We start from the raw sequence: 23,480 nt of genomic DNA on the forward strand, positions 1-23,480 counted from the left end.
AGACTTTTTGGATACAATTAATAGCAATATAGAAGATAAAGCATTTCACTGGACATAGTTTTAGTAAAAAAAAAACAATTAAAACTTTAAAAAAAGGAAGTGCTACTGGAACTGGAAGAGTACCAGCTGAATTGATGAAATATGGTACAGATAAATTACATGAACTTTTGAGAAGCCTTTCTGAAAAATGATTAAATGGCGAGGCCATGCAAGAAGACTGGAAAGTAGGATTTATATCAACACTCCACAAGAAAGGAAGGAAAGATGACAAGAAATTATTGTGAGAACTACAGAGGAATAACTACAAGTAATGTATTCAGCAGACTTTATGGAAGGAGTATCAAACATTTTTTGGAAACAGAATTTAAGGAAATGGATGCCAAAGAACAAGCTGGCCTCAGAGCACAGAGATCAACTATAGATCATATATTTCACTAGCAACAAATATCTGAAAAGGAAAAAAGTTAGAAATCAACCCGTTCGTTTAGTATTCATAGACATAGAAAAAGTATATGACAATATACACATATGTACCTTGTGGAAAGCTTTAAAAGCATTTAATATTAGCTCCATCATAACTAAAGCCATCCAGAATCTTTACAAAAACCCTACAGCAAGAATAACAGTGAAAATCTCTCTCTCACCTTGATTTAAAGTCACAAAAGGATTGCATCAAAGATGCAATCTGTCACTAACACTTTAACAAAATTTACAGAAAAAGCATTGGAAAACTGGAAAAGAAAAAATAAAATGATGGAGATCCCAACAAATGATATTACAATATATTCATAACAATTTACTGATGACCACTTAATTTTGCAGGAGATAAAGAAGACATAGTGTACATCACTAGGACATTAATAGAGGAGTGTAAAAGACAGGGACTTCAGGTCAACAGGAGTAAAATGAAATATATGGTAATAGTAGAGACAAATCAAGACTTGACACCAGAAGAAGGGAGGGAAACTATTAAACACACTGAAAAGTACAAATATCTGTGAGTCAATATCACACAAAATGGATAAATGCTGGAAAATTTACTACTGGAGCAGTAAATGGTATTTTATGGGCCAACAGATTAGAAAGGAAACAAAATGAAAAATCTTCAACACAATTAAGCATTATGACATATGGATCAAAAGTATGGACATTTAAATCACAAGTATAAAAAGGTTGATGGCAACAGAGACGGATTTTTGGAAGTGGTCCGCAGGGATATCTAGGTGAGAAAGGATCAGAAATGAAATCATCAGGAAGAAAATGGATGTTACAAATTCAATTGCAGATTTTATAGAAAAGAACAACAGTTCTGAATGGACATACTGAAAGGATGTCAAAAGAGATATTACCAGAGAATTATGGAATGGAAATGGAAGGTACCAGGAAGAAAGAAAAAGAGGGATATTGCAGACTTCATGGATTCAAGGCATTCAGACCTCTATCAGAAGAAGAAATATTAAAGAAAATTTATGGACAGACAGGCAGACAGACAAAAATGGAGGATAAAAATCAAATTTGATGTGTAAGCTTGGGGTACTGGAAAATGTAAAATGTTACACTGTGAAGTGGAATAACAGTAAAAAATGACTTATTCAACTTCCTATATTTTGCCAGTGTCGGATTTTTGTTGGTAGCAAGTAGGTTATTCTGTGCCTTTACCTACCATCCCCCCCATGAACCATGGACCTTGCCGTTGGTGGGGAGGCTTGCGTGCCTCAGCGATACAGATGACCGTACCGTAGGTGCAACCACAACGGAGGGGTATCTGTTGAGAGGCCAGACAAACATGTGGTTCCTGAAGAGGGGCACCAGCCTTTTCAGTAGTTGCAGGGGCAACAGTCTGGATGATTGAGTGATCTGGCCTTGTAACATCAACCAAAACGGCCTTGCTGTGCTGGTACTGCGAACGGCCGAAAGCAAGGGGAAACTACGGCCGTAATTTTTCCCGAGGACACGCAGCTCTACTGTATGATTAAATGATGATGGCGTCCTCTTGGGTAAAATATTCCGGAGGTAAAATAGTCCCCCATTCGGATCTCCGGGCGGGGACTACTCAGGAGGACGTCGTTATCAGGAGAAAGAAAACTGGCATTCTACGGATCGGAGCGTGGAATATCAGATCCCTTAATCGGGCAGGTAGGTTAGAAAATTTAAAAAGGGAAATGGATAGGTTAAAGTTAGATATAGTGGGAATTAGTGAAGTTCGGTGGCAGGAGGAACAAGACTTTTAGTCAGGTGATTACAGGGTTATAAATACAAAATCAAATAGGGGTAATGCAGGAGTAGGTTTAATAATGAATAAAAAAATAGGAGTGCGGGTTAGCTACTACAAACAGCATAGTGAATGCATTATTGTGGCCAAGATAGACACAAAGCCCATGCCTACTACAGTAGTACAAGTTTATATGCCAACTACCTCTGCAGATGATGAAGAAATAGATGAAATGTATGACGAGATAAAAGAAATTATTCAGGTAGTGAAGGGAGACTATAATTTAATAGTCATGGGTGACTGGAATTCTTCAGTAGGAAAAGGGAGAGAAGGAAACATAGTAGGTGAATATGGATTGGGGGGAAGGAATGAAAGAGGAAGCCGCCTTGTAGAATTTTGCACAGAGCATAACTTAATCATAGCCAACACTTGGTTCAAGAATCATAAAAGAAGGTTGTATACCTGGAAGAATCCTGGAGATACTAAAAGGTATCAGATAGATTATATAATGGTAAGACAGAGATTTAGGAACTAGGTATTAAATTGTAAGACATTTCCTGGGGCAGATGTGGATTCTGACCACAATCTATTGGTTATGAACTGCAGATTGAAACTGAAGAAACTGCAAAAAGGTGGGAATTTAAGGAGATGGGACCTGGATAAACTGAAAGAACCAGAGGTTGTAGAGTGTTTCAGGGAGAGCATAAGTGAACAATTGACAGGAATGGGGGAAAGAAATACAGTAGAAGAAGAATGGGTAGCTCTGAGGGATGAAGTAGTGAAGGCAGCAGAGGATCAAGTAGGTAAAAAGACGAGGGCTAATAGAAATCCTTGGGTAACAGAAGAAATATTGAATTTAATTGATGAAAGGAGAAAATATAAAAATGCAGTAAATGAAGCAGGCAAAAAGGAATACAAACGTCTCAAAAATGATATCGACAGGAAGTGCAAAATGGCTAAGCAGGGATGGCTAGAGGACAAATGTAAGGATGTAGAGGCTTGTCTCACTAGGGGTAAGATAGATACTGCCTACAGAAAAATTAAAGAGACCTTTGGAGAGAAGAGAACCACTTGTATGAATATCAAGAGCTCAGATGGCAACCCAGTTCTAAGCAAAGAAGGGAAGGCAGTAAGGTGGAAGGAGTATATAGAGGGTTTATACAAGGGCGATGTACTTGAGTACAATATTATGGAAATGGAAGAGGATGTAGATGAAGACGAAATGGGAGATAAGATACTGCGTGAAGAGTTTGACAGAGCACTGAAAGACCTGAGTCGAAACAAGGCCCCGGGAGTAGACAACATTCCATTTGAACTACTGATGGCCTCAGGAGAGCTAGTCATGAAAAAACTCTACCATCTGGTGAGCACGATGTATGAGACAGGCGAAATACCCTCAGACTTCAAGAAGAATATAATAATTCCAATCCCAAAGAAAGCAGGTGTTGACAGATGTGAAAATTACCGAACTATCAGTTTAATAAGTCACAGCTGCAAAATACTAACGCGAATTCTTTACAGACGAATGGAAAAACTGGTAGAAGCCGACCTCGGGGAAGATCAGTTTGGATTCCGTAGAAATGTTGGAACACGTGAGGCAATACTGACCTTACGACTTATCTTAGAAGAAAGATTAAGAAAAGGCAAACCTACATTTCTAGCATTTGTAGACTTAGAGAAAGCTTTTGACAATGTTAACTGGAATACTCTCTTTCAAATTCTGAAGGTGGCAGGGGTAAAATACAGGGAGCGAAAGGCTATTTACAGTTTGTACAGAAACCAGATGGCAGTTATAAGAGTAGAGGGGCATGAAAGGGAAGCAGTGGTTGGGAAAGGAGTAAGACAGAGTTGTAGCCTCTCCCCGATGTTATTCAATCTGTATATTGAGCAAGCAGTAAAGGAAACAAAAGAAAAATTCAGAGTAGGTATTAAAGTTCATGGAGAAGAAGTAAAAACTTTGAGGTTCGCCGATGACGTTGTAATTCTGTCAGAGACAGCATAGGACTTGGAAGAGCAGTTGAACGGAATGGACAGTGTCTTGAAAGGAGGATATAAGATGAACATCAACAAAAGCAAAACGAGGATAATGGAATGTAGTCAAATTAAGTCGTGTGATGCTGAGGGAATTAGATTAGGAAATGAGACACTTAAAGTAGTAAAGGAGTTTTGCTATTTAGGGAGTAAAATAACCGATGATGGTCGAAGTAGAGAGGATATAAAATGTAGACTGGCAACGGCAAGGAAAGCGTTTCTCAAGAAGAGGAATTTGTTAACATCGAGTATAGATTTAAGTGTCAGGAAGTCGTTTCTGAAAGTATTTGTATGGAGTGTAGCCATGTATGCAAGTGAAACATGGACGATAACTAGTTTGGACAAGAAGAGAATAGAAGCTTTCGAAATGTGTTGCTACAGAAGAATGCTGAAGATAAGGTGGGTAGATCACGTAACTAATGAGGTGGTGTTGAATAGGATTGGGGAGAAGAGAAGTTTGTGGCACACCTTGACTAGAAGAAGGGATCGGTTGGTAGGACATGTTTTGAGGCATCAAGGGATCACAAATTTAGCATTCGAGGGCAGTGTGGAGGGTAAAAATCGTAGAGGGAGACCTAGAGATGAATACACTAAGCAGATTCAGAAGGATGTAGGTTGCAGTAGATACTGGGAGATGAAGAAGCTTGCACAGGATAGAGTAGCATGGAGAGCTGCATCAAACCAGTCTCAGGACTGAAGACCACAACAACAACAACAACAATACCTACCATCCCTCGTGCAACAACTCGAAAGTATGCTGTGTTAAATATAGCTTGTAAGTTCAAAAATTCCTTGGCTTTTTTGAGACACAAAGCTTTTGTACTAATTTATTTTTTGAAATTGACAATGAAATTTAGAAATAGATATATATGACAATAGAAATGCTCCTATTAATTTTTTTTTGTTTTTTTGGGGGGGGGGGGGGCGGGGGGTGGGGGGGGGGGGGGGAGGTGTTTATTAGCATGTTAAAGGAAAGGCAAAATGACAGTGGTCTTTAAAAGATCCTAACCAACTGGGACCAGAGATGGAATGTCGCACTCTACCAAACACAATCAAATTCAAACCCAAGAGGCATTGTTGTTGTTTGTGTATGTGGGTCAGTCTCAACCATTTACAGGGTAATCGTTGCAAAGGGAACTGCATGCACTGGACATCTGGAGTTGAGTATCTCTTAAAAGGCCATTGCTGAAAAAGGCATTACTTCTGCATGTCTTCAATGTTGGAGACAACACAAAAACTGGACAACAGCTGACTGAAGGGATGTAGCATTGTCTGATAAATCCCAATTTTACCTCTTGTCAAATTACAGAAGGTGCTGAATGCATCAGTATCCCAATGAGACATTTAACACACAAGAAGTAGAGGGTATAATTCATGCAGATGGTGGCTCCATTATGTTTTGGGGATGTCTTTTGTATGGTGACAGGTTCTCATTTAGGTTACTGTACATGAACCAAGATGTTTATTTCAACCTTCTCAGTGATGAAGTGTTGCTCTTGCTTCTACATCTTCATAATTAGCGCGCTGTGGACACTCCCATCTTCCAAGATGACAAAAGCCCCTGTTCATTGGGCTGTACTCATATGTCCCAGGTTTGACAAACACCAAGGCACCTTATCACATCCTCACTGGCTACTAAATCAGCCAATATCAATCCTCTACAAGATGTCTGGAACTATTTGGAATAGGTGGTGAAATTATTTTCTGTATAATTTGACTATTATGTCCTAATATGACTGTGCATAACTATAATGAATGCCTTCTGGAAACGAAGAAAAAGGCATCAATCTGTCTTATGCAACACTTAGAAATTGATACACTTGAAAATAGAAATACCTGTACTCTATTATTTTGTGTGTGTTGGGGGGGGGGGGGGTATTGTCACTTGTCATCTGGATCTCATTCATGAACTTTCACCTGTCTTCTGGTCTCATGAACAGGGTGAGCTGTGGTTCAAAAGGTCATTGTTTGTAGAGCCCATATTGATTCCAACCCAATAGATTTACAGTGTTCAAAAAGGTCACAAAATGTGAGCACAAATTTGTTTCTTAATTTTACATAGATTGATGTTCAACATTTGTCATGTACTAACAGGCAATTAAGATTCCAGAACATTAATCACACACGTATGAGAGAGGGAGGGGGTGCATGCCACGGAATGGGGGCGAATGTTCCTGTCCTCCCACCACGGAAAAATCACTGGTAGTATCAGCATTGTAGCCAGGTCATCTGCATAACTGACAGACCTGCTGACTGGTGAGATACAGGGGTAGACATATTTGTCCATGTACATGTGACTTAAAAGATAACTGTCTTGTTGAAAGATGACACACTTGTCACATGGCTGAACGAAGAAGTTAGGTTTGACACAGTAAAATTGGTCTCATAATTGTAATTACTAACTCAGGTAATGTGGTAAAACATTTTATGATGCTCTCCCTTAGTGTATAACTACCTTATTCTACTTAACTTGCTTTTAATTTTGCAGTATACCAAGAACATCCGAGTCGTTAACTGTTTATTTTTATATCGTTTTACGGATTGACAAACACTACAGCTATAAACCACTATGTGCACGGGGTGGGTTACACCATGGAAGTTTTCTTTTGTCCTTGATATACAGGGTACAGGGTAGACTAGAGAGAGCAATCTCTCCAGCAAAGCTGCATACAGTATTCCTGGCAGAAATATCTGTTATCAGAGTGTGCAGAAGAGAATCTGTGTAGGTGCTACAAGATCATGGCAGCTACTGTCATTCAAACAGCCAAGCAGCTCTGAATTCTCTACAAGCCACTGCAACAAGATCCAAGATGTTCACAAAATCCCATGATGCCCTTGTGATGTTAGTGGACAGCAACAGAGTAAACCTGCTGCTGGTCACTAAGGAATTAGTGGCAATGAACAAGATGATAGGCTGGCCTGGACAGGTGCGACAACTCCATTTGTTTGACGGTAGCCTGAGCTGACCATCACTAAGGGGACTGTAAAACCAAAACTACATAACTGTATCAGGAGGCACACATAGAATATTTGACTAAGATCCAAAAACAAAAACTTAGCAAGAAAATGATGCCAAAGCCATGTTTCAAGAGAAGTTCTGTAATCCTGGGCTTCAACAGGAGGCAGATTAAACTCATGGTATGACTAATGACTGACCATTGGAATTTTAAGAAAAACCTACACACAATAAGTATAGAGAAAGAAGCCGCCAACTGTTGACTGTGGGGTGAGGGAAGATGAGACTGCACTACACAGAATATTCAGATCATTAATTCTTAAAAAACTGTGTCTAATAAAGAACTAATACTCTGTAAGGGTACTGGCTGGCTTTACTAAAATCACAGGGAGAGAAACCCCACAGTAAATTCAGTTTCAGTGTAGGCAACAGCAAGCTAAGATAACTGTCATTTTATCTCCCTACACAAACCAAATCAAGTCTTCTTTTTTGCTCTTTCAACTAAACAACCATTGGTTTTTTAGTTATATTACACTCTTTGATAACTTTTCTTGGGCTATCCCCAACTTCTGTTTCACTGTTGTACAAATGAGCTGTGAGAAATTTGCACACCGCAGGCTAAGGAAACAAGTGGCCCCTGGGCTATTAAAAAATCAAACAATCCACAATAAGTATCAAATTCACCAAAAAAAATTCCTTCTGCGTGATAAACATGATGTTTGCATACATAAAATCTGTTTTGTATGTGTGTGCTCCTGCCAGCTGCTACATGGTGAGTAGATTTTTTGTCTGTCCAGTTATATTATATACATCAGAAACAATGTGCACTTGTCTCATAAGTGTTTTAGATAGTAGGGTTATAAACTTCATTATTAAAGTTAATGCAGCAATATTAATAAATGTTGAAAGAAATAATGTGATTTGTTAATATTTATCTCTGAATAATGTTTTTTGAGATAAAAAGCACACACAGTTTAAACCAATTTTTTTCCTGCCAGATGTATGAGCTGAGGAGCACCCCCACTACTTTTTCTATTGAATCCAAATAAGGCACGATTCTTTTGTTTGTTCAATGGAACCAAACTAGGGGGTATCACAAAGAAGAAGAAACGACTTGAGAAATAAATGCCTATCAAGGCTACAGTCAAAATTCCAGTAGTGGTGTATGCAAAATCAAACCATGACAGCCAGAGTGGCAGATTATCATAGGGTATGGTCATGTCATAAGAAAAAATAAAATAAAAATTTACAAGAAAACAAGAAAAAAGTTACCAAAAATGTATGTCTAGAGAACAGCATTGTACAGAAGTCTACTCAAATGAGTAAATGTGGTAATAAGTCTATAAAAATCATTATCAAAGAAGGGGCAGGTCAGTAGGACATCTGCTACTGCATCCATTGAAACAGAAGTAGAAGGGGACAAATACAGGAATAGACAAAAATAAGAATATGCAGAAAAGATTATAGAGAATTATTTTATTTATTTATTTATTTATTTTGATCCTCTGAATCATACAGTGTACGGAAATGCACATCATGATAGAGGATGTATTTCTGACATATTTGAAACCAATGCAAAGAAATTTGGATATACTGACAATCCAGTGCTTACATTTCAGCATAAGGAGTTCAAAAGTGCTGAAAACACTCTTTAACTAATTAACTCAAACAACTACATAAACATTTTACAATTGGGAGACTTGTGCCCAATCTTTCTAAAACCAAAGTCAGTACATTCCACTTCTACAATAGACCAGCTCACAAAGAAGTAGAGGTCCTTATGAATGACACAATGCTTCCCTACCAGAGTCATCCAAGTCATCTTGGAACAACCCTTGAAAGGACACTATCTCTCAGGAAGCATCTTGAAAAACTTCTTGGAAAATAAACACAAAAAACAACCCTATCTGTAAACTCTGCAGTACTAACTGGGGAGCATAAGCAGACACATTTCAAACTTCTGCAGTCAGTTTAGTATCTTCTAAGACTGAATTCTGTGCTCCACTGTAGTTGAACAGCCCTCACATAAATAAGATACACACTGAGCTCAATACAACCATGGGAATCATCTCTGGATGCATAAGAACAACTCCATTAACTGGCTTCCAACACCCTGATACATAGCCCCACCTATGTTAAGAGGACAAGAAGTCCTATTGAAGGAATATTCCAAAATAATTAACAATCTTCAACTTCACATCTATGAAGACATTCCTGGGTTGACAACAAATTGACTATGTTCCACAAATCCAGGCCTGCAACTGGTCCAACAGCTTCTTGATAGCAAATTCATCATTGACAGCAAATGGCTTGAAACCTAAACTATGAATGCTTCATATAGAATTAGACATCTTACTGACCCTACAGAGCTATAAGGATTTCCAACTCCCAGAACATGTGCAAAACAATATAAATCACATCCAGACAGGACACACAGTGTGTGCATACAACCTGCACAAATGGGATAAGCAGTCCAGTCCAAGCTATGATAGTGGAGTTGTCAAGGAGTTTAAACTGAGAGTCTACCTGAGTGATCCAAACAACTTTTCCATGGCTACACCATCAAGCCTCAACTGGATAAGGAGATTGTACATTAACATATAACAACTGCTTGTCAGTTTAGTGACCATTCGTATTTATGTCTATTTTGTGTTTATGTCTTATATTTTCTTGTATTTTTTACTGTATTGTATAAATAAAAATTACAATGCTATGCTTTAACAACTGGAAATGTGCCAGGATATAAGATAGACAACTACAGTTTTTATTTACATGAAAGAATCATATTTTTTACATGTCTTTTTCTACAGCACTTATCACATCTTAATAAAAAAAATCATTCTTCTTTGTAAATGGTATTTCATTATGAGTAAAAAGTTACTTCATATTTAGTGTACATAAATCAGGTCATCTGAATAATCTGCATGGAAATTCTGATTGACTTACTGGTTTTGTAACATGTTTGTACTTTTACTAATGCTTGTATCATAACATTCACCACAGATATATTCAAACATATAACTTAGGTGCTGTATAATGGCGTTTCTTAATGCATCATTGTCATATTAGGACCCCCATTATTCAACAGTTTTATAATATTATTCAACTAACTTAAAAAAATTGTTTTCTTTCTTATACATTTAACTTCATAATATTATATTTAAAAGGAAATCAGAGCACAAGTTTGAATTTTGTTTTTAAAAAAGAATTCATATCAATCACACTTTGTTATAAAGTGTAGAACTTTATTCCTGTGAGAACATTTCATTTTTAATACGTGTATATTGTTTTTACATGTTCATCTGGTTTGGTTCTATAAAAATTTGTGCAGCAATAGCAAATAAACACAAGTGTTGAACAGTAGTATGGATCACCATGCAATGAGCTTCTTATCTTGGAATTTCTGGACCATATAATTAAAGAAATGTAACAGTCAGGTGAACAAAACCTGACTTGTGAACAGGTATTTATATAACTTGTGACTGTTCTGAGTCGCCCAAAACAGTCACAGCCAGCATCAGAGTATCTTGGAAGTGACATATAACATAATTCCACACAGACTCAGAGCAAAATGGCTGACTTTTGTTTCTGCAGCTGCCCCACAGTACTTATCCAATCCCTCCTGGAAGTAAAAATATATGAATTTTCACTATTGTCATAGAGTGTATGTTTTTTGATATTAGTATGAATATAATAGAGGGAAACATTCCACGTGGGAAAAATATATCTAAAAACAAAGATGATGTGACTTACCAAACGAAAGCGCTAGCTGGTTGATACACACACAAACAAACACAAACATACACACAAAATTCTAGCTTTCGCAACCAACGGTTGCCTCGTCAGGAAAGAGGGAAGGAGAGGGAAAGACAAAAGGATTTGGGTTTTAAGGGAGAGGGTAAGGAGTCATTCCAATCCCGGGAGCGGAAAGACTTCCCTTAGTGGGAAAAAAGGACAGGTATACACTCACGCACACATACACATATCCATCCGCATATACACAGACACAAGCAGACATTTGTAAAGGCAAAGAGTTTGGGCAGAGATGTCAGTCGGGGCGGAAGTGTAGAGGCAAAGATGATGTTGAAAGACAGGTGAGGTATGAGCGGCGGCAAATTGAAATTAGAAATTAGCGGACATTGAGGCCTGGCCGATAGCGAGAAGAGAGGATATGCTGAAGGGCAAGTTCCCATCTCCGGAGTTCTGACAGGTTGGTGTTAGTGGGAAGTATCCAGATAGCCCGGACGGTGTAACACTGTGCCAAGATGTGCTGGCCGTGCACCAAGGCATGTTTAGCCACAGGGTGATCCTCATTACCAACAAACACTGTCTGCCTGTGTCCATTCATGCGAATGGACAGTTTGTTGCTGGTCATTCCCACATAGAACGCTTCACAGTGTAGGCAGGTCAGTTGGTAAATCACGTGGGTGCTTTCACACGTGGCTCTGCCTTTGATCATGTACACCTTCCGGGTTACAGGACTGGAATAGGTGGTGGTGGGAGGGTGCATGGGACAGGTTTTACACCGGGGGCGGTTACAGGGGTAGGAGCCAGAGGGTAGGGAAGGTGGTTTGGGGATTTCATAGTGGTGAACGAAGAGGTTACGAAGGTTAGGTGGACGGCGGAAAGACACTCTTGGTGGAGTGGGGAGGATTTCATGAAGGATGGATCTCATTTCAGGGCAGGATTTGAGGAAGTCGTATCCCTGCTGGAGAACCACATTCAGAATCTGATCCAGTCCCGGAAAGTATCCTGTCACAAGTGGGGCACTTTTGGGGTTCTTCTGTGGAAGGTTCCGGGTTTGAGGAGATGAGGAAGTGGCTCTGGTTATTTGCTTCTGTACCAGGTCGGGAGGGTAGTTACGGGATGCAAAAGCTGTTTTCAGGTTGTTGGTGTAAAGGTTCAAGGATTCCGGACTGGAGCAGATTCGTTTGCCACGAAGACGTAGGCTGTAGGGAAGGGACCGTTTGATGTGGAATGGGTGGCAGCTGTCATAATGGAGGTACTGTTGCTTGTTGGTGGGTTTGATGTGGACGGACGTGTGAAGCTGGCCATTGGACAGGTGGAGGTCAACGTCAAGGAAAGTGGCATGGGATTTAGAATAGGACCAGGTGAATCTGATGGAAACAAAGGAGTTGAGGTTGGAGAGGAAATTCTGGAGTTCTTCTTCACTGTGAGTCCAGATCATGAAAATGTCATCAATAAATCTGTACCAAACTTTGGGTTGGCAGGCCTGGGTAACCAAGAAGGCTTCCTCTAAGCAACCCATGAATAGGTTGTCGTACGAGGGGGCCACCCTGGTACCCATGGCTGTTCCCTTTAATTGTTGGTATGTCTGGCCTTCAAAAGTGAAGAAGTTGTGGGTCAGGATGAAGCTGGCTAAGGTAATGAGGAAAGAGGTTTTAGGTAGGGCGGCAGGTGATCGGCGTGAAAGGAAGTGCTCCATCGCAGCGAGGCCCTGGACATGCGGAATATTTGTGTATAAGGATCAAGTACCACAGTCGTCGGGAGGACGTGGCTGAGGGACTGCGTCAGCTTTCAGACAACACTACTTACAAAGTTTGCCAAGGTAATCCCATTCCTGATGTCCAGGCGGAGCTTCAAGGAATCCTCAGAACCTTAGGCCCCCTACAAAACCTTTCACCTGACTCCATCAACCTCCTGACCCCACCAACACCCCGCACCCCTACCTTCTACCTTCTTCCCAAAATTCACAAACCCAATCATCCCGGCCGTCCCATTGTAGCTGGTTACCAAGCCCCCACAGAACGCATCTCTGCCTAGGTAGATCAACACCTTCAACCCATTACATGCAGTCTCCCATCCTTCATCAAAGACACCAACTACTTTCTTGAATGCCTGGAATCCCTACCCAGTCTGTTACCCCCGGGAACCATCCTTGTAACCATTGATGCCACTTCCTTATACACAAATATTCCGCATGTCCAGGGCCTCGCTGCGATGGAGCACTTCCTTTCACGCCGATCACCTGCCGCCCTACCTAAAACCTCTTTCCTCATTACCTTAGCCAGCTTCATCCTGACCCACAACTTCTTCACTTTTGAAGGCCAGACATACCAACAATTAAAGGGAACAGCCATGGGTACCAGGGTGGCCCCCTCGTACGACAACCTATTCATGGGTTGCTTAGAGGAAGCCTTCTTGGTTACCCAGGCCTGCCAACCCAAAGTTTGGTACAGATTTATTGATGGCATTTTCATGATCTGGACTCACAGTGAAGAAGAACTCCAGAATTTCCTCTCCAACCTCAACTCCTTTGTTTCCATCAGATTCACCTGGTGCTATTCTAAATCCCATGCCACTTTCCTTGACGTTGACCTCCACCTGTCCAATGGCCAGCTTCACACGTCCGTCCACATCAAACCCACCAACAAGCAACAGTACCTCCATTATGACAGCTGCCACCCATTCCACATCAAACGGTCCCTTCCCTACAGCCTACGTCTTCGTGGCAAACGAATCTGCTCCAGTCCGGAATCCTTGAACCTTTACACCAACAACCTGAAAACAGCTTTTGCATCCCGTAACTACCCTCCCGACCTGGTACAGAAGCAAATAACCAGAGCCACTTCCTCATCTCCTCAAACCCGGAACCTTCCACAGAAGAACCCCAAAAGTGCCCCACTTGTGACAGGATACTTTCCGGGACTGGATCAGATTCTGAATGTGGCTCTCCAGCAGGGATACGACTTCCTCAAATCCTGCCCTGAAATGAGATCCATCCTTCATGAAATCCTCCCCACTCCACCAAGAGTGTCTTTCCGCCGTCCACCTAACCTTCGTAACCTCTTAGTTCACCCCTATGAAATCCCCAAACCACCTTCCCTACCCTCTGGTTCCTACCTCTGTAACCGCCCCCGGTGTAAAACCTGTCCCATGCACCCTCCCACCACCACCACCTATTCCAGTCCTGTAACCCGGAAGGTGTACACGATCAAAGGCAGAGCCACGTGTGAAAGCACCCACGTGATTTACCAACTGACCTGCCTACACTGTGAATCGTTCTATGTGGGAATGACCAGCAACAAACTGTCCATTCGCATGAATGGACACAGGCAGACAGTGTTTGTTGGTAATGAGGATCACCCTGTGGCTAAACATGCCTTGGTGCACGGCCAGCACATCTTGGCACAGTGTTACACCGTCCGGGCTATCTGGATACTTCCCACTAACACCAACCTGTCAGAACTCCGGAGATGGGAACTTACCCTTCAGCATATCCTCTCTTCTCGCTATCGGCCAGGCCTCAATCTCCGTTAATTTCTAATTTCAATTTGCCGCCGCTCATACCTCACCTGTCTTTCAACATCATCTTTGCCTCTACACTTCCGCCCCGACTGACATCTCTGCCCAAACTCTTTGCCTTTACAAATGTCTGCTTGTGTCTGTGTATATGCGGATGGATATGTGTATGTGTGAGCGAGTGTATACCTGTCCTTTTTTTTCCCCACTAAGGTAAGTCTTTCCGCTCCCGGGATTGGAATGACTCCTTACCCTCTCCCTTAAAATCCACATCCTTTCGTCTTTCCCTCTCCTTCCCTCTTTCCTGACGAGGCAACCGTTGGTTGCGAAAGCTAGAATTTTGTGTGTATGTTTGTGTATGTTTATGTGTCTATCGACCTGCCAGCGCTTTTGTTTGGTAAGTCACATCATCTTTGTTTTTAGATATATTTTTAGATATTAGAATAGTTTTCTACAACCACACGAACTAAAATAGTTTTCTACAACCACACATAATCTAAAATAAAAAAAAAAGAATGTGCAACAAAACAGATACAGAAGTACTATTTACATTTTTATTCATTGGTACACCGCATTAACATTCTGTAATCTGTGCATATTTTGCAAGCATGACCACATATTAAATATACTTCGTATTTAGATGTACACATATTATCTAGCAGTGCACAAAAAAAACATACCACTACATCTTTAAAATTCTTCAAAATCTACCAGCAGTTTAAATGTTGTTAGATAAATGTTTTTGCCAATAATAAAACAAATAAACAGAATACCAATAAAATGAAATTACATAATGTAAAAAATAAAGTAGGAAATTCCAAATCATGGTTATTTTTTGGAAAGCAAATGTATACATTGAAATAAAAACTCTGTACCCAGCTAAAAATAGCTCCTTATTGGATTTGTCCTCTTCAAGATTCTCCACATTTCACAATTAATGTAAGTATTTACAAAATGTAATTTTTATGACAAGTTATCACACACTATGAAGTCAATCTCATTAGGTAAATAGAAGAAAATATTCAAAACTTGGCAAAATGCAACAATTTCTACTCATATGAAGAATTTTTAGCAAGTAATCATTATGAAATACATCATTCACAACTCGTTAAGCAAACTCACCCCACAGTTGTTATGTATTGACTTTATTCCCATTTCCTTATATATAAGAAATTACTGAATAAAACTTCACTCCTCTGTATACCTCAGTGAAACCAGTTGTATGGAAAATAATGTATGATTCTGGTTACACTTGATGGCTAGATTTAAGAGGTGTTAGTCAAACCTAATAAATTGAAGCAATATGCTCTCACAAATGATACATAGCTATAAGGTGAAATAAAAAAAGGTAAAGAAAGTATTATACAAGGTGTATCACAGAATTATCAGCAGTAATCAACAAACAGAAACACTGAACCTCAGTTATCCGAAGGTGAAAATTTCTCTCTCAAGAATTATGAGTGACACGACAGTAGTGAACCTGTTGAATGTGCACTTACGACTTCAAACAATCAAGGAATACATAAACTTGGTATTGTTGAATACAGAAAAAAAGTGTGAAAGTTAGGAAAATCTGTTGGATTTTGTGGACCACTACCCACTCTGTTGAACTTTGGGGTATTTCATTTCTTCCAGCAAAACCATGCAAACACGAATTACTCCAGTTCAGAAGATACAGAATTTGGAAGAATTAAACTTGAGTAAATGTCCCATATGCATTAAAGGTGCAAAAATTTCTGTTGTGTCATCCATAAATGAGCAAGCTTGTGTTAAAGTATATACATTGTCTGATTTCATAATAATTGAAAGGGGTGAAAATGTGAAAGTAGTCAGGGAAGTTTCGAAATTTACATGTGGAAAATTTATATGTTCTGATATTGATTTTGTGTGTTATTATTTTGTTGGAGGCTCTTTGGGCAACATAAGGGGGATGGAGTTAGTCAGCAGAAATCCTAATATCACATCATGTACTGCATGAAGCTACTAACAGAGTATGGGGTGTCAAAGAGGATCTCTGAGTATTCCATTCCAATATACTTCCATGGATGTCAAAGACAACAAATGCATAAATTGCATAAATACTGAATGTAGAAACTGAAGGCTGTTACAAGTCTAGCTCTTCCTCATTAAAGAACAGCAGATTGTAAATCATTACATGTTTGTTTGGAATAATTAAAAGTATTTGTGAGATAAACTGATTATTTGATTAAACCAAAAAAAGAAAAGTATACTTATTTAATTATTTGTGAATCTGGCTGATGAAAGCAGGTCTGCTGCAGTTGGAGAAATAGAGGAGAAGTTTGAATTGAATTGTATATACATGGAACATGTTCAAACGATACACAAGAAGAATTCAAAATATAGAAATTCTGTAGCTCATCATCATTTTCGTTATGTTCCTGATATGTAGTGACACCTTTCATAGTACCAAACTCAAATAAATAATCTCCAAAGAGCAGTGGTGCTGAGTCATTAAACAGCTTTTATCACATGGCACTGATAGGTAATTTTTGTTGCTGTTTGTTTTTATTGTATCAATTCCCCATTCATTGGCAAAAAAGTACGGTGTTACAAGATCTAACATGGGAATGGTCCAATAAGAAATGTCGAAACCTACCCTGAAATTTTTTACACAACCCGATCATACTTTGTAAAGGACGTTTCAGGTTACCCTTTGTTGATAGTTTCTCTGACACTGCTGTAATTCTCTCGAATTAGCCACTCAAGTAATATCCACTACGAATTGTCAGTTGCTTTTTGCAGTATTGGTAAGTATTTAGAATACAGATAAAGCTGAATTAATATTTATCGTGCTTTCGTAATGTAAACCTGCTAATAGTACCTTTTTTTTCTTCCAGTTTCACAGTAATATGGGATCCAATTAACATTCTCAATTTAGCAGTGATGAAATATGAAGAACATGGTTTCCAGCTGAAATCACCTACTTCTCCTGAGGACATACATATGTGCCATTTGTTACACGATTTCCTTGACGTTCATTCAAATGATATTGACATTTTGTTTGAAATTGTTGATACATTAGAAGAAATAGGAAGTAGCTGTGATGATTCCATGAATCATGAGGTGGTTTGGATGACGTCACTTGTGCCAGTAACATGATTCCATGAACCATGAGGTGGTTTGGATGACGTCACTTGTGCCAGTAACAGTGCTGAAGAAGAACACCTTCCAAGCCTAAGAAAAGCATGTACTGCAACAGTTTTCAGCGACAATGAAAAGGCAGAGAAATATTGGTTAAACTAAAGAGGGAAAAAATGCTTGAAGTTACGCTGTGTGCAAAGGCGTTTTCGTTTTGTAAAGTCTGAGCGTGAACTGTACAAATGGAAGAATGAATTACATGAAGTAAGAAATATGTGCCAAATGGAAACCCGAAACCATGTGTATGAAAAACTGTTCGAAAGATTTAAAGTGCTCGTGAGAGGCTATGCACCATTACCAATGGAGACCTATGAGACTTGGCCCTCCGAATTGCATCCGACATTAACACTGCTAATTTCTGGGCTTCGTTAACTAGTTTGGTGTTAACATGTGGGTAGGTATTCTGGACAATCATGCTAACTGGTCCTGCATACTTAATCTTCCAACAAAATTTATTGGATCCATTCTTCAAAACTGTGCCACTGAATGTCCATCAGAAATGTGATTTCAGCAGTTCTCACTTCTCATGTGCGGTTCACAGACATCTCAACAGATGACATAGTGAAAGTTGGATAGGTGAAGGTGATCCAACTGTATGGCTGCCAAGATTGTGGGATTTAACTCCTAAGAATTGCTTCTTGTGGGGTCATATACAAAGTTTAATTTGCGAGACTCCTGCAGAAACAGAGAAAGATCTGCTGGAATGAGTTCTGGCTACTGCACTAGAAACTGAAAAGATGCCAGGTGGGAAGGAGAGTATGTACCAGAACATGCTTCATAGGTGCAATGTCTGTAACAACGTTGGTGGTCGACACATCAAGCCATTGTTGCAATGCATCAGTACAGTTCTGAATGTATGGTATGCTGGGTTCTTTTTGTTTTGGAATAATGTGAACATGTATTGCTAAGTGCTAATACAAACAAATGTGTTTAAGTGGTAAATGATGTTTTGTTGTTTCCTTTTGAATTGTTACCTAGTAATTGTACGGCATCAATGCCTATTTCAATTTCTCAAGCAGAAGTGGATGAATTAAACATCTGAATTGAAATAGAATGGAAACAGTACTTTTACAGACATGGATTTCTACAAAAAATATTATGTACTCACTGCACTCTACAAGTCATAGAAGTTTGTAACAGTAATTTCTAAGGACACTGCATACAAACCGTTACCAGAGGGGGGTTGAACCCCAAACTTCCAGATTTATAGCCTGACATCTACTCACTTAGCCATCAATCCACACACAGTATGCACAATGCTGACAATTTCTTTGGTATTAGATGCCTTCTGCTACGAGCCCAGCATCACTTCTGACCACATGCTACCCTTACTTCCAGTGGACAGAGCTACATTCAGCAATATGCTCGCAGGAACTGGTGGTACCATTTGTTACTATCAGACTCTTCCAGCAACATTGAAAGGATTTTAGATTATTCTGGTCTTGCCAGAACTTTTAAGTTTCATTCTGATCAGACTTATGCATCCCAGTGCAGATGTGGAGTTAGAGGTTTCCAAGTCTTCAGTTTTTGGGAGGACTGTATCATATCATGAAGTATATTTATGGGGGTTCCAATACTAGAAGGATTGTGTCATCAAGCATTCAGTGAATTTTCTATGTAGTCTAAGATTTACTTCCAGGTTACTGACACTTTTCAACTTTTTCTGTGTTGAGCTTCAATATCAGTCAAAGGAGACCATTTGTGTTAAGTTGGGGAAAATCATTTTGTTAATAAATGGTGACAAAATGTCATTCTTATGTTTTCCTGTGGGAGTGCACCAAGCCCAGAATGCTTCAGTTAAATAAACTTTACAAGCAACTGTTACAGGTAGTGCCTCCATGTACAGTCGTTTTCAGCCATGGCAACAGCTGCAGACCTGGTGTTAGACTTAACTCATCCAGTGCTCCTTCTGCTGTAGAGGATGCAACACACCAATGAACTCCTTGTGGAGATGCTTGCAGCAATCATGCAGTCAATGTCTGATTACCGGGTACCTAGTGCAACATGACTTCTCGGTCCACAACATCGAACCGCCGCCATTCCAGGGATTTTACTGAAAAGTGGAACCTTGGTTGTGCTACACTGCATAGCTGGAGCAACATTTTCTCATCCTTATATCACTACTTAAATGTAGCAACATGGTTTCCTCCTGGCTAAAGCTGGTCCTTTCATATATTTGTTGATTCAGCAGCTCCACACTGAGGCAGAACACCATGCCCTTCCTTATGCCTCATTAAGGTTGATTACATTGATCTCAGGTGCATGTGGCTGCAGCACTTCACAAATTTTTTAGTTGTTATAAGGTATCTTCTTAGTCTTGCAGGGAATGGATAGCCCACCACCACGGGCTCTCTAGGGAGTGTCACTTTTGGTGTGGCGACTCCAGATGTAAACAATCTTACGAGTACTCACTCACGCGGGACATGGTCCTTGTTCGTTCCTCAGAGAAAGCGTTAAGTCACAATCTCCTGAAATTCAAAGACCCACCTTTTAATGCCTGTCTGCTTATCTTTTGTTCCTTTGAGCAATATTTGCGCTCTTCAGTGGCCTTATAAGATCCTATATTGGTGTTTGCCTCATGCCCAACTCATGGGAACCTTTCCTTGTTTAAACACACCTGGAATTCCAGCAAGAAACTGCCAGGCCTGGATCTGTTACGACAGTTCCCTACTTGTAGCCTGTATTTTGTCAGTCACCAATGACAGCAACAATGCTTCCAGTGGGCAAAGTGTGCCACTTGCAGCAAATCTGACCACATGGCCACAGTCTGCCACTACAGCAATGACTATTGATTGGACATATTGTGATGTAGCCTGTGCTTTGTCAATTACCAATGACACCATTGTTGCTTCCGGCAGGCAAAGCATGCTACCTGTGGCAAATCTGGCCACATGGCTGATGTTTACACTCAGGTTTAGCAGAGGAGGATACCGACCTCATTTCTGTCTCTTTTAAAGCCCATTCTCCCACCCTCCAAGAAGTTCATGTCGTTCGACCTATACTTGAGTATTGCTCATCAGTGTGGGATCCGTACCAGATCGGGTTGACGGAGGAGATAGAGAAGATCCAAAGAAGAGCGGCGTGTTTCGTCACAGGGTTATTTGGTAACCGTGATAGCGTTACGGAGATGTTTAACAAACTCAAGTGGCAGACTCTGCAAGAGAGGCGCTCTGCATCGCGGTGTAGCTTGCTCGCCAGGTTTCGAGAGGGTGCGTTTCTGGATGAGGTATCGAGTATATTGCTTCCCCCTACTTATACCTCCCGAGGAGATCACGAATGTAAAATTAGAGAGATTAGAGCGCGCACAGAGGCTTTCAGACAGTCGTTCTTCCCGCGAACCATACGCGACTGGAACAGGAAAGGGAGATAATGACAGTGGCACGTAAAGTGCCCTCCGCCACACACTGTTGGGTGGCTTGCGGAGTATAAATGTAGATGTAGATGTAGATGTAGATCTCTTGCCCTAATTGAAGGGGATCCTGTGGATGTGCAGATCGACACGGGCTTCTCTACCACCATTATCAACTGGCCTACATATCAGAAGGTGAGGGCACCCCCACATCCTACTGACACCCTCATCACTGTCTGTAGTGCCAGGAACTGCAGCAGCTTTAAGATAAGAGAATTCTCACTCTGGTCTACAAAGGCAGGTGGGTCACTCCCATAATGGTTTTGGAAAGACCAAAAGATGCTCTCAGGATCTGTGGTGATTTTTGTGCTGCAGCTAACTCTCATACATTCATAAGACTCATATTTCATTCCTGAAGTGGAAGACTTTCTAAGCTCACAGGTGGAAAAGTGTATGCCAAGATTGGTTTCCATGACTCCTATCTACAGCTGCCATTGGACACCACTGCTCGGAAAGTGCTCAGAATCAATAATCCTTTTGGTTTGTTTCTATACAGTCAGCTACCATTCAGCATTGCTATTGCACCTGCCATTTTTCAAAGGTATCTTTAGCAGTTACTCCATGATGTCCCTGGAGTGGCTAATTACTTAGACAATATCCTGGTGGCTGGCAAGTCTGCCAAGAACCATGCACACAACTTGAATGCTCTCTTTGCCATTTTTGATTGGGTACAGTTGCAGTGCAACAAAGACAAATGTGACCTCTACATTCAACAAGAGGAATACTTGGGACATCTGTTTAGTGCTTCCAGAATTCATCCTAGCCCTCAGTATGCTGAGGCTACTCAAAAGCTGCCAGTGCCCAAAGACAGATCTCATTTGAACAACACGTCTACAGGAGGTGCAAGGACGCCACAATCGCCGATGCAGTTACTGCCTGCTCCAAGTGCCAGAGCAAGAAAGCTGCTCTGGCCTGAAAACATTTTCCATCACCCACAGCATCCACTCCTTGGTCCACCATCCATCTAAATTTTGCTAGTCCCTTCCCTGGTGCCTCCTGGCTCAACCAGGATGGATGTCATGCACCTCCTCAGTCCAGACCATCAAAATGCTTACTCATTTTTTTTGCCCTGGAAGACCTTCCTGAAATCATTGTGACTAACAACAGGCCCCAGTTCATCTCCACCAAATTTTCTACCTTTTGTGCCATGAATAGCATTTATCTTATTCGTAGGGCACCACTCCATCCAGCATACAACAGCTTTGCTAAGAAGTTTGTTCACACATTCAAGATCCAAATGACAAATCTGTTTTCTCATCATCCACTGGATGATGTGCTCACACACTTTTTGGTATCCTGTCATGCCAGTCCACAGGGTGGGCCCTCCACCATGGAGCAGTTGGATAGCCAACCACACAGATCCTCCTTTACCATCCTTCATGCCCAGGAAAAGCACAACCACCCTCCACTGTCCCACCAGCATGATTTCTTCTTGCAGGATCCCATGATGAATTTTGCCCATGGCTGACCCTGCTGGCTCCCTGCCACAGTCACAGCTGTACCATACTGGAGGTCACCCTACAGGACAGCATCTAGTGTTGCAAACACATTAATCAGATCTGAGCAGGGCAGGTTTTAATTCCCCCATCCAAAACTCGCACTCAGTTTTCTTTTCCAAGCCTCCCTACACCCAGACCAGCGAAGGTTTCACTGGGGATGCCAACCTGGCTGCTTCTACACAGGGGGACACTGGGCATCACAGCTTCAACACCCCGATGAACATCAATCCTACTCTGCTTTCACCTTCCTGACCAGCCAAGATGGACAATGGCACCATTGTCAAATATCAAGACACAAGTCTCTGCCTCTCCTCTATCACTTCGTTGGGGTGTGGATCCAGGCAGTTCCAAGGCAACCAGTCAACAGATGTCTTATGCTATGGCCCCCACATTGCTTCTGACTGCACATTGCAATTGGCTCCAGTGAACAGTGCTAAGTTCAGCTACATGCTCATGGGAACTGTTATTGTCATTTGTTCTTCCAGCAAGATTGAAGATACTTTAGAATTTTTGCAGTCTTGTCAGAACCTTAAGTTTTGTTCTGTTCAAACTTACACCTCCTAGTGGCAGTGTGGACCTAGAGATTTCTAAATGCTCAGTCTAGTGGGAAGATTGCATCTTATCATAAAGAATATTTTTGGGTGTTCCAGCCTAATAGAAAGATTGTGTTATCAAGCATTCATTGAATTTTCTGTATACTCTAAAATTTACTTCCAGGTTATTGACACATTTGCACTGTTCTGTTTTGAGTTTCATTATTGGTGAAAGGAGAACATGTGTGTTAAGCTTAGGAAAATCATTTTGTTAGTAAGTGGAGACAGAACTTTATGTTCTGAGCCTCAAATACCACCACCCCCCTCCCCTCTTGTTAAAAAAAAGAAAGGAAAAAAATACCATGAAGGAATTATCTGAATGGGGCAAAAGTTTGAGGTGTGACGTAAATTTACAGAA

The 23,480-nt window shown here is 40.6% G+C and overlaps 1 protein-coding gene across 3 annotated transcripts in view; it reads right to left on the reverse strand.

Moving 5' to 3' along the window:
* Positions 1 to 9,942: 9,942 nt before the first annotated feature.
* The window catches only part of LOC126190697 (voltage-dependent calcium channel subunit alpha-2/delta-3-like), a 398,470-nt gene continuing 384,932 nt past the window's right edge, over positions 9,943 to 23,480 (reverse strand). For all 3 annotated transcript variants that reach the window (XM_049931163.1, XM_049931162.1, XM_049931161.1), the window contains one exon: positions 9,943 to 10,821. In XM_049931163.1, coding sequence (XP_049787120.1) covers positions 10,717 to 10,821 — 105 coding nt within the window. In that variant the 3' untranslated portion in view covers positions 9,943 to 10,716. The remainder of the gene's footprint in view (positions 10,822 to 23,480) is intronic.

This window comes from Schistocerca cancellata, chromosome 6 (genome assembly GCF_023864275.1).
Source record: "Schistocerca cancellata isolate TAMUIC-IGC-003103 chromosome 6, iqSchCanc2.1, whole genome shotgun sequence".
In the NCBI taxonomy this organism is placed as follows: Eukaryota; Metazoa; Arthropoda; class Insecta; order Orthoptera; family Acrididae; genus Schistocerca; species Schistocerca cancellata.